At 38.9% G+C, this 12,849-nt stretch overlaps 1 protein-coding gene across 5 annotated transcripts in view; it reads right to left on the bottom strand.

Annotated features, from left to right (window-relative positions):
• The window catches only part of NOTCH2 (notch receptor 2), a 176,456-nt gene that overhangs the window by 42,178 nt on the left and 121,429 nt on the right, over window positions 1–12,849 (bottom strand). For all 5 annotated transcript variants that reach the window (XM_044944470.2, XM_006049346.4, XM_044944469.2 and 2 more), the window contains 2 exons: window positions 8,082–8,192; window positions 1,305–1,497 (listed from right to left, as the gene is read on the bottom strand). In XM_044944470.2, the coding sequence (XP_044800405.2) occupies window positions 1,305–1,497; window positions 8,082–8,192 (304 nt within the window). The remainder of the gene's footprint in view (window positions 1–1,304; window positions 1,498–8,081; window positions 8,193–12,849) is intronic.

The following is a 12,849-nucleotide window of genomic DNA, read 5'->3' as shown; positions in this document are numbered from 1 at the left end:
TCACACTCTGTGATTCTAGAAAATTACCTGCCAACACATTACACAACTCTCAGGGGCTTGCCAACTGTGAACACTTCATCAGGGCCAAGACTCTAGCTAGCTGAGACCAGCTCTACTTTAGTGGTACCCATTGGTATCATTATGAAACAGAGTTGGGTTTTCTTTAAGCAGGAGGTTAAGAATATCAATAACCTCAGATATGCAGATGACACCACCCTTATGGCAGAAAGTGAAGAGGAACTAAAAAGCCTCTTGATAAAAATGAAAGAGGAGAGTGAAAAAGTTGGCTTAAAGCTCAACATTCAGAAAACGAAGATCATGGCATCTGGTCCCATCACCTCATGGAAAATAGATGGGGAAACAGTGGAAACAGTGTCAGACTTTATTTTTTTGGGCTCCAAAATCACTACAGATGGTGACTGCAGCCATGAAATTAAAAGACGCTTACTCCTTGGAAGAAAAGTTATGACCAACCTAGATAGCATATTCAAAAGTAGAGACATTACTTTGCCAACAAAGGTCCGTCTCGTGAAGGCTATGGTTTTTCCAGTGGTCATGTGTGGATGTGAAAGTTGGACTGTGAAGAAAGCTGAGTGCCGAAGAATTGATGCTTTTGAACTGTGGTGTTGGAGGAGACTCTTGAGAGTCCCTTGGACTGCAAGGAGATCCAACCAGTCCATTCTGAAGGAGATCAGCCCTGGGATTTCTTTGGAAGGAATGATGCTAAAGCTGAAACTCCAGTACTTTGGCCACCTCATGCCAAGAGTTGACTCATTGGAAAAGACCCTGATGCTGGGAGGAATTGGGGGCGGGAGGAGAAGGGGACGACAGAGGATGAGATGGCTGGATGGCATCACTGACTTGATGGACAGGAGTCTGAGTGAACTCCGGGAGTTGGTGATGGACAGGGAGGCCTGGCGTGCTGCGATTCATGGGGTTGCAAAGAGTCGGACACGACTGAGCGACTGAACTGAACTGAAGTCAAACAGAATACCCCTCAGAACACAATCTTGCAGTTAGTACTAAAAGCACAACAGCTAAAGACTCAGAAAATAACCCTGGACTCCTCCCATGTGCTGACTACCCACATGAGGAATGAAACGTTCCTCCTTACTTTCCATCTACTCAGTCATGGGAGGCAGAGAAGAAGTGGTGACTTGGAAGACTATGATGTGGATTACCGACCTCTTCAGCCTAGTCTCAGTTCAAGTACTGACTAACTGCTACAGGGTATGGCCAGTACTAAAACTCAACTGGCTCGACACAGGTCAATAAGAAACGATAAATATACAACTGCTACTCACCCAGTGAGGCCCCCAGTACAGTTTCCGTGGACACAGGGATTGCTCAGGCACTCGTTCACCTGTGAGTAGCAGCTGGGATGGTGGGGGCCCTCAGGGCAGATACAGCGGAAACCGTTCACATCATTGATGCATGTTGCACCCTTGCGACAGGGATTGGAGGCACACTCATCAATGTCAATGTTGCATCTCTGCCCTGTAGAGAAGGGGGACAGTTTCTGTCAAATCCAAAATGCTTAGGGAATAGACCCAGGACCATGAGATCTATTGTGCAGATACCTTTACCTGCCGAGGCTATAAAATGCTGTGGGCACCAAATATCAAGACTTAAGGAAGAAGACATCCAATAGCACTTAGTGCAATGCAAGAAGGAGCAGAGAGCACTGTACTTTGATAATTTAACAAAGTTAACAAAACACTGGAATGGTGTTGTAGTGTTTCGACATGTGTTTCTTCACTCCAGTTTAGAAATGGGGAAACTTTACATCAAATATTCAAAAAGAGAACATCAAATGCTATCAAAGTTGGCTGCTCCTCTTGCTGCTGTTCGCAGAACTCTCAAGCTTTCCTTATCACTGTTGTCAGCTGGTTTACTGCATTCATTCTTGTAAGACTTAGTCAATCTTTTACATTTCTATATATGGTAAGTTTCAATTAACAGGAATGTTCAGTGATTAACATTGAATCCCTATTAATGATTAAGTTGCTTAAAAAGAAAAGCCATTTGTTTTCACTTTTAGAATTGTATTAATCTATTTTCTGGCTCAGGAAGAAGAGAAAACTAAATATAATTTTATTGTTCTCTGATCATTGAGAAAAGCATTCAGGGTCTCTCAATATAGACCAGTGGTTCTCAAATTTTAGTGTGCAAGGATTGCTAAAAGTACTTGTTTTAAAAGAAGATCCTTACAGCTCCAAAGTTACATTTTAAATAATGTAGGTGTTTCAGATACTACATTTTGAGAAAATTATGAGGTAGACAATTATTATTTCACAAGTTATAATGTAAATGTTCATAATATATGAAACTGAAATGGATATGTTCTTCCTCTAAAACATACCCAAGATTGCACTTTGAAAAGATGTCTGCTATAAAGTGGAATAAAGTATGCCAGTTACATATGAGTTTTGCTTTGTTAAGTTTTGAATAAATGAGATTTAACTATATACTCCAAAATGATATAAAATTTTAAAATAACCCATAATTCTGTAAATGAGTGGTGACAAGTAACTGCTATGAAGGAATTACAAATTTCAAAGAATACAATTTTCTGATTCATATAAAACCAGGCATTTTTATTTAAGAAAGAGTAACCCTGCAATTAGAACAGGAAATTCCAAATGAAATAGATACACACCCTTGTATGGGTATTAACATTTTTTCACTCTCTACTGCTCTCTAAACCATTATTGGTGGTTCGTGTGGTAAAAAACCCATAATCTGATAGTAGTTGCTGTTTTCCCTTTAAGTATTTTATTAATAACCAATTCTACAATACTACTTTCTTAGCTTCAACTTCTGGTTTTTTTTTTTTAGATGTTTGCCACTGGCACCAAGATAAGAGCCACAAGTCTTCAACTACCAGCGCTATCCTCTGATCCTCTGTCTGAAATCCAGTGGAGAATGAGATGAAAAAGCTTTTTCAATTCTGTCTTTTCTTGGGAAAAATCTTCTCAGAAGTCATACTTCTCACATTTTCTTTATTTGCTTTTAAAGCTCCCAGCAGAATCAATTTTCAAGTCATCTTTAGCTGAGAGGGTTAAGTGCCTCTTTGTGTAGTCTACCTGGTGAACTGCAGCTGCTTACTAGCAAATTCTCATCCTTTAAGTAGGATCGGAAATCCCAGTATTTCATGAACTCCCAGCAGAAGGCTATGTACGTTATTGGGCTCAGTAACTACTGAATGAGGAGAAGGCAATGGCACCCCACTCCAGTACTCTTGCCTGGAAAATCCCATGGACGGAGGAATCTGGTGGGCTGCAGTCCATGGGGTCGCTAAGAGTCGGACACGACTGAGAAACTTCACTTTCACTTTTCACTTTTATGCATTGGAGAAGGAAATGGCAACCCACTCCAGTGTTCTTGTCTGGAGAATCCCAGGGACAGGGGAGCCTGGTGGGCTGCCGTCTATGGGGTCGCACAGAGTCGGACACGACTGAAGTGACTTAGCAGCTTAGCAGCAACTACTGAACGAGAAATTAGCCAATGTTTCTTATTGTGTAGATAGATGCCTAACAAATTAGTATTTAATGAATGAAAGCATGGTATAGTCCAGACTCAAGAGTCTAGTGTTGGATGTCAGAGGTTCCATATGTAAGTGCTGGTCATTCATTCAGCAATATTTTCTAAGTGCTCCCTGAGTGCTACACAGTTTTAGAAAATGCTGGCTAAAAAGACAATTAAGGAGGTGCCTGCCTTCTGGGAACTCACAGTCCTAACAGTGAGACTCACTAGCTAAGACCATGGATACATTAAGCTCTTTCAGTTGCCTTATTTGTTAAATGAGGATAATAAAAATTCCCTAAGTTTTTTTGTTAATTTTAAATTAAGACATGATTGACATGTAACATTGTGTAAGTTTAAGGTATATGATGTGTTGGCTTGATATATTTTATATATTGCAATATGATTACCTCCACAGAGTTAGTTAACACTTCTATCATGTCCCATAACCATCATTTCTTTTTGTGGTAAAAACAATTAAGATCTACTCTCTTAGCAATTTGAAAGTTTATAATGCAGTATTGCTGACTATAATCACTATGCTATGCATTCTATCAGAACTTATTTATTTAGTAGTTGCAAATTTGTACCCTTAAACAATATCTCCCCAATCCCCTACCCTCCTAGCCTAGACCCTGATAGACACCATTCTACTCTCTGCTTTCATGAGTTTGGCTTTTTAATATTCTGCATTAAGTGATACCATACAGTATTTGTCTTTCACTGTCTGATTTATCTCAATGTCCTCAAGTTCCATTCATGGTGTCACGAATGTCAGGATTTCCGTCTCTCTCATGGCTGAATACTATTCCATTGTATACATACAAGGTATCTCCTTTACTCATTCATCCATTTGATGGACACTCTGGTTGTTTTAATATCTTGACTATTGTGAATAATGCTGCTATGAACATGGGTGTGTGCAAATACAAATACCTCTTTGAAATATGGATTTCAGTTCCTTTAGATACACAAGTGTAGAATTCCCAGACCTTAGGGTAGTTCAATTTTTAATTTTTTGACAACTGCCATATTGTTTTCCCATAATAACTGTAACATTTTACATTCAGACCAACAGTGCATGAGAGTTCCCCTTTTCCCATACCCTCACAAACACTTGTTATCTCTTATCTTTTCAATAACAACCATTCTTTCAGGTGTGACGTGATATTTCACTATGGTTTTGATTTTCATTTTCCCAAAGATTAGTGATGCTGAGCATCTTTTCCTGTACCTGTTGTCATCTGTATGTCTTCTTTGGAAAAAGAATGTCCTTTGCCCATTTCCCCCCTGATTCTAAACATTTGTTTTCCTTCATTGCTTATACTTTTTTGAATGTGTATACCTTGCTTTTAACTACTTCCCTAGTCTTAAGTCATTTTCTGATGTATGCAGTCTGGGTTCCTGATCATACCTTAAATCCTTTTAAAGCCATGAACTCATTGTCCACCACTTTTCCCATAACCCAGTGCTCCTCTGTGCTTAGCAGTGTGCCTTCACTAATGGCTGGAGAACCAAAAACAACTGTGTGTTCAACATTTACAAATTTATAATTTATAAATATTTATTCACTTTACTCCTGATTAGAAAATCCTGTAAGAGACTGAAAGAAAGACGAGATTGTAAACCTCAAATCTATTTTTTTTTCATTGAATTTGGTGATTTTATACAGCTGCATAATGATACTGTGATGAGGATTAGCTACATTGGTAGCTACTCATCACCATTATAGCCTTTCAAATGCTATTTGAAAGTCACTAGGGTTTGGTAGACTGTAAAGCTTTTAAAACTTTACCTGTTTCATTTGATACTGGATTTCAAAATATAAATAATGATTTACAGCCTAAAAATATAATCAGAATGTGGTTAAATCATGTAGCTCTGAGAATTAGAGTGAACATTACCAGTATTTTATATCTGGAAATTACTGGGAATTTTCCAGTAATATTTTCTAAAATTGGGTTTCCCTACTCCTAATGTGTTTTCATTTTTAAAGTGTTAGTCGCTCAGTCATGTCCGAGTCTTTGTGACCCCGTGGACTGTAGCCTGCCAGGCTCCTCTGTCCATGGATTTCTCAAGGCAAGAATACTGGAGTGGGTTGTATAATTTACATATAACATTATTAGTTTCAGGTGTACAACATAATGATGTGATATTTGTATATATTGAAAAATGATCACTACAATAAGTCTAGTTAACATCTGTCACTATACTGAATTTTTTTGTTATTTGTCCAATTTTTAATTGAATTATTTGCTTCTTTACTATTGAGTTGTATGATTCTTTATACATTTTGGATATTAACTTTTTGTTAGACACATAGTTTGCCTATATTTTTATCCATCTCTGTAGGTTAGCTTTTCAACATATTGTTTTTTGCCCCCCAGAAGTTCATTTTAGTTTTTGTTACTTGTGCTTTTGGTTTAATTTACAACCTATCTACTTTTATGGACCATTCTAAGAAGTCAGCAAAATAATGGACATGAATGTGAAACTGAAAAAGTAGTTTATACAACTGAAAAATGGTCTACTGAAGTGCCACATGATTTCTTACTTCCTATTCAATCAGTAAGTATAAAGTGGTCTGCGGAGAACAGAGAATTTTGTCTGAAAAAAAAATTCCCTTAAATCTGTTCAAGCTGTTAATAAAATTGTAATAAAAAGTTAACAGTATTAAAATAAAGGCAAGACTAAAACACCTTATATTTATGGGTCATGAGTATATAACACAGTTGCCTCTGATATTTTCAGCAACTGACTTGAAAAAACAAATAGAAAAAATAGACGTAGAAAACAGTTCCAAGAACAGGGTACCACCCAGTAACCAAAACATTCCATTCCTTGGTTATGCAGTTTCATGCTACACCTTAAGTTTATTTTAGAATATTTTTAGCCTATGTCCTCCTTCCATGACCTTCCTGATTTGCTAAATGTTAAAAAGAGAGAGCATATGATTCACTGACATTTCCAAAAAGTTTAAGTCGAGTCTAAGGCTTATATATCTAAAAAGAAACCACAGCAGGCACCCACTTACGCTGTCCAGTCAAGTGGCAGTGAGTATGAGCTCTGTAATAGAACCCCCCGGGCTGGAATGGCGGCCCTAGTGCACTGGTACTGTTACTTAAGCTCTCTGAATTCAGGGTTTCTCATCAATACTGTAGAAATAATAATAGTAGTGACAATTAATGAGATTAGGCACTTGATTTAATGCCTACCTCAAAACAAGGCCGGAATAAATGGCAGCCATTCTCTTCTTACTACCTACGTAAGCAAGTACATGTGCCATTCTGTCTGAAAGAAGTTCAGTTGGCTGTCACTGAATGCTGGAGTGACACATTTCAGGATACAGAAGTGCATCTGGCTCCACACCAGCAGTGCTGGGTGCTAGATACAAGAACTCTCATCATCCTGGTCTTCTGAGTGATATTCCACTGCAAAGGGATTACGGTGACCACATAGGCCACAAACGTTCCTGTCTCGTGTCCACAATCAAGCAGTGCAAAGGATTGTGAAATACAGAGAGAGGTAAGTTCCCAGCAAGAAAAAGGCATCTCTTGGCTTTTTGACATCATAGTTTAAAAAGCTCTGTGGGAAGTTTCTCACATTGGTTGCAAATGACCACATGTTATTTATGAAATGGTAACATCATTATGTAAGTGCCTTATTGTGTGTGGCATTGTCTAGAAGGAATGCGATTGGCACATCACACACCCTCTGATGGTGCCTTTGACAAACAGATGTATCAGAAAGAGGCTCCATATTTCCTCAGTAGCTCCTAGTACTTTTTGATCAGGAAGGTAAAAGGTAAAGGTAATCTTATTAGCAAGAAAAAAGATAAAAGATGCATGTGAGTTTGTGTGTGTGCACACATGGTGCGTATATAAATGTTCTAGCTGGGGGGGTTAATTAAGAAGAATTTAAGAAGAATTATAACCAATTTTATTTTAGTCACTTACTTTCTCCCTCCTGGAGAGAAAATAAAACCCACTATGCTAGCCAAAAATAGGTTGTTTTGCTAAGTTTTTACTTTACTTAAGTACTTACAAGAGGAAGGACTCAGAAAAAATCATATAAGGTGTTCATAGAATTTTACCTTGGCCATGCCTTTACAGAAGGCATTCACTACTAAGTACAGAAAAATTTGAAAGCTATATAACTTAAGCACAGTGATGGAAACTCATGGTCTGAAAAGAAACTCTTTTTTAAGTAGCTATAAACACATGGCTTAAAAACCCTAACTAATGAGAAGTTTCATGTTACAGTTCAAGGAAGGCCTGTAAGTAGAAAACTGGGCCAGAGAAGCACAGAAACAACCTTCTAACCTTCCAAGAGACAAAGAAGACAGATATATTTGAAAGGAACTAACCTTTAGATGCCCTGTTCCCAAAGTGAGGGGGCTGAAGAAGGAAGGTCCTTCAACAGGATTAAAATAAAGGCAAGACTAAAACACCTTATATTTATGGGTCATGAGTATATAACACAGTTGCCTCTGATATTTTCAGCAACTGACTTGAAAAACCAAATAGAAAAAAGGTCCCAACAAAAAGGAGCATTACCTGTGAATCCTGGTGAGCAGACACAGCTGTAACGATTAACGCCATCCATACAGACTCCATGGACACACGGGTTACTTGCACAGTCATCAAAATTGATTTCACAATTAACACCTGCAAAGATGAAAGCAAAGAGAAACTGTGCAATATTAGCACAGAAATACCAATGATCTTTTGTTTGTGATGCTGGGTGTTAGGAAATCTAATGAGTATCTAGCCAACCTTGAATACAGGAAAGTAGCATTTTCTGAAAGTTCAGTCCTCCAGACCTTGTCAAAGGTATCATGAGGTCAAATGATTATATTAATCGCACTAAGCCACTATTTGTCTTTTTTATTGTGTTGGCATTAGCACTATGTTACAAAAGCAATGGAGGCAATTAAAATAAATTCATTGATTAAAAAAAAAAAGTCCACCAGACCCTGTGACAGAGTCTTCAGAACCTGGCAACAGTTCTTCATGATGTATGCTCCATCAAGGCAGAGATTTTTATCTCTTCTGCCTCAAATCCAGAGCAGTTTGTAGCATATGTTGCTTCATTTTAAGTACAAATTAGGGATCCAAAGTTAATATACAGCTGCAATGACAATTAGTTGAACTGATCCCTTTTACACACTGAACAATTCTCAGTGACAGGCAGCAAGGAGCCTGTCATCACTTCTGCCTTAATTCTGAGGCTGATAGTTTTCTATGACCCTGAATATAAGGTGCTTCCTAACTTCAGAAACGTTGAAGATTAAAAAAAAAAAAAAAAAAAAGTGTAGCTCAGCAGTGAAGAAATCTGCAAGGCAGCTGACAGCCAGCAGGAGGCACAGTAAGAGCTGTACTTTGATCTGTTTAACCCCAGCGGTGGGACACATGGGCAAATGGTGAGATGAGAATCGTAAATGAAGGACCCCACTGAAGGGGCCCTGGTGAGCAAGCCAACGATTTGGAGTGGCATGAAAGGTCAACGGGAAGGGTATGGGATGGATTAATGTGAGAAGAACACTGGGCAGGCCATGACACGGAGTTGGTTTAAAGAAGCGGTGCCCAAGGCGAAGGACACGCCAGTAGGAACGAAAGCAAAAGGATGAATGTGAGAGGTCATAAGAGTTATAGTCTTTATCACTTGGAAACTGAGACAATGAAGAGAATAAGGGAGAAGTCATGGAAATTCAGAGTTACCACACCTGGATGTCTAGGAAAATATAATGCTCTTGACAGATGTTGTGAATGAGGAAGAGGAGTTGGTTTTGGAAGACCAAAGTCCTGGTTTTGGATCTTTGAATTTAAAACATTAACTGCTTATGTAGGTCTTATTAATTGATCTCCATGGACATGATTGCTTTAGAATATCAGACTGTACCCAACCAAATTATTACCTAGTTCCCATATTTCCATTTTGATGATAAAGCTATGGCTTTAGATTACAATAAATATCTTACTGAAAAAATGAAGAGCAATGGAGGTATGCCTGCTGGCATCTTAGCAGGAATCCAGAAAGTGCCAAACTGTACTGTACTAGTGTTTTTATTCTTCACCTCCACGTACTCAGTTAAAACAATACAAAAAAGATAGTTTCACTTAAGAATGACTTTGATGAAGCTGCCAAAATTATTAACTTTATGACTTGATTATACCTTGACCCTTGAGTATACTTCTATTGTTTTGTGTGATGAAACAGAAAATACACATAAAGCAATTTTGTGGCATGCCAACTTACAGAGCAGTCTCCAGGAAAAGCAGTTGTGTGACTGAGTACTGAACTGAAACTGAAACTTTTTTCACAGAATCCCATTTTAATTGAAAGAGCAACTGACAGATGAACCAGGACTATTCAGACCTAAGTACTTAGCAAATAGTTAAGTGAAAGAAACAAGCCTGCCATTTCAAGGAAAACAACTATGACAATACTGTGCTCCAGAGGTAAAATTTAAGCTTTCATTAGAATTTTGGGACTTTTATCTACCACTATAAGCTTGATACTGACTGTTACTATTAAGGGCTAAAGTTCACGACAAATCTTACGGAGTCATAGCTTTCTCCTGGGGTATGTTGCCTTCCTCCTGTATTCCCCAGATGAATGGCAGAGTTTCACTAGGAAAGTTACAGGTAACTAAATAGTAGAGGTACACCAGTCCCTACTGTTACCACCTCTCTGTAAAAATACTCACTATTATATTACTTAACATGAATTTAGTGATGAATTTGGATATCATAAAAGAATATCTTGGCAGTTTAAAAAGTCTAAAAATGAAGCCTCATAATTAGGATATAAACAAATGAAATTTCCACAACAAAATGCCTAATATTTATTCACTCAAACTTTATGTGAATATTTATTCATAATTTCTATATTGAAAATGTATTGAGTCATTATTGTGGACAAAATACTTCGTACTTGATATAACTTTGTTTTTCTCACTTCAGTGCCAAACCAATTTGTGTTACACCCATTTTATCATGCACTTGTACAATTACATCAGCACAGCTAGGATGTGAACCCAGCTCTCTGGATTCTATACACTTCACCGCACCACACTGGTCACTGTGATTAATGCTGCCTTGCTAGCCACAGATGAGGCAAAGGTTTCAATATTCCTTAATTACAAATGGATACCTTTAGGAGATGTGTCTAGCCCTTGATTGACAACCCCAATTAATCCACAACAGACCAAGGCAGGCCCCAGGAAGCCATGCAGTTTAATGGGACTCTGCCCCTAAACCCATGTTGCATTCTAGCAGGAACAGACACTCAGCTCGAGCTGGGCCAATGAAATTATCTCACTGGAACGCTGGAACATGAACTGGGTGACCTATGGTCTGCATGTGGCCCTACTTCCCGCTAATCCCCCCAAAGCCTCATTATTCAATTCTCACTTGGAATCTGTAAGATGCTTCTGTGTGCTTTCACAGAATTCCTTCTGCTTGTCTGTTTTGTATTTGTTGTTTGCTGATGATTCTTTTAGCTAGTCAATGCAGTTTCTATAACTTGAAACTTCCCCCAAACTTACTTAAGATCACAGGTGAAAAAAGGCATTAGTAGTGATTCTGGGTAGTATATTGCGCTTTAAGTACTTAGTGAGTGAGAAAACACAATTATAACCTGCAGATTGTAAAGTGTCCCTTCTACCCATATACTCATCCAAACCCCAAGCTACCAACTCAAGACTATATTATGAGTGGGTTGTCGATTCTTAGATTGCAACTCAAGAGTCTATTCATAATGGTTAATTGAGTGAATCCTTTTGCCCAGGCTCCCTGTACATGCCAGGTCCTTCTGCAAACATTACAGACCAATATCTCTTTACGTGGTCTGCATCTCTTTGCGTGAATTCTCTGAACAGTCACAGGAATGAATCTGGCAGTTTTCTGAGAGAACCTGTGCCTTCCTTCTCTATGCTGCCTGCACACCGCTGATATTTACTGCCTGCCTTTCTCACTGACAGCTACTTCCACCTTGAAGTCTCTGTACTCCCCAGGGAACACACCTGATCCATCCTGGCATAATAATATAATCCCAAAGAAAACAAAATGCTTGCCAGCCCACCACTCACCCAGGTTTCCAGTACATTTTTTTATAATGGGAACGATAGCAAAGCCTAAAACAGCCTCACCATTCTAAAGGCATCCATTCAATTGCTTGTAAATCTCTCAAATTTCTTTTCGTACTGCAATTTCTCATGTCTGGGGACCAGCCCGGAAGCAAATTGCTTTTGGAAGGTTTCACAAAGATCTATTCAGCTCTTTTAGAGAGTTATCTAAACGTGGGGAGGGGGAAGGCATTTTCAACTGGGAAGGCATGGGATGTTTTTCGTATGCTTGAGCAACTCAAAAAGGACTTTGTTTTCAAACTTGGCATGTACGAGTTCCTGGATGAAGACCAGGGCCTTTGACAAGTTTGAAGAAATGGATTTGGAAATAACAAAATAAAATGAGGGCAGCTAACCGCCTCCCCCACCTTTGCCCCCTACACAGGCCATTTTCCTTAAATGGAGAATGAGTTCTCAATAAATCACTCCTTGTATTGGCAGGTTCCCTTCTAACAAAGGCACACACTAGTTAATCTTCCACTAATACATTTTCCTTTGATCTGAGACACAGAACTTCTCTGTCCATTAACCACAGTTGTGACCATAATTATTCCTCAAATAAGTAAAACAGAATCCACTGAAATCTGTGAAATGCTGCTGCCTGAGAAAACAGCTCAACATTTCCCCAGCAAGGAGTAGCATGCCCTCACGACTAACAAGCCGTCATTCAACTGGAGGCAGGAAACAGCCATGAGCTGGGGATGGGAGACGACAGCTCTGCATTCTAACTGACAATAACCCAGACATGCTGCAGCATCGCTCCTCTCCCTATGAGTCCCCCAAATGCCCAAACCCAGCAGAGAAAAACAGCAGAAGAAAGATGGCCCGTTAAAGATAGTGTGTTAGTTGCTCAGTCATGTCCGACTCTGTGACCCCATGGACTATAGCCTGCCAGGCTCCTCTGTCCATGGAATTCTCCAGGCAAGAATACTGGAGTGGGTTGCCATTTCCTTCTCCATTAAAGATACTGGACTCTAAAAGGGAGGAAAAACTACTGGAAGAACGGGAGGGATGGAGAGGGAAGGACCAACTTCATTAATCTGAGTAAGGTGGGAGTTAAAAAAAGACAATCCAATCCAGCCACAAAAGTAAGAAGGGTTTCAATTTTCAATAATTTCAATTTTTTGAAGTGGTATGCCTCCTTTTGATGAAAAACACATACACAGAATCATCACCTTTGTGAAGCTATTGTCTCT

Source organism: Bubalus bubalis, chromosome 6, assembly GCF_019923935.1.
Source record: "Bubalus bubalis isolate 160015118507 breed Murrah chromosome 6, NDDB_SH_1, whole genome shotgun sequence".
In the NCBI taxonomy this organism is placed as follows: domain Eukaryota; kingdom Metazoa; phylum Chordata; class Mammalia; order Artiodactyla; family Bovidae; genus Bubalus; species Bubalus bubalis.
This window is presented reverse-complemented; position numbering and strand designations above follow the sequence as displayed.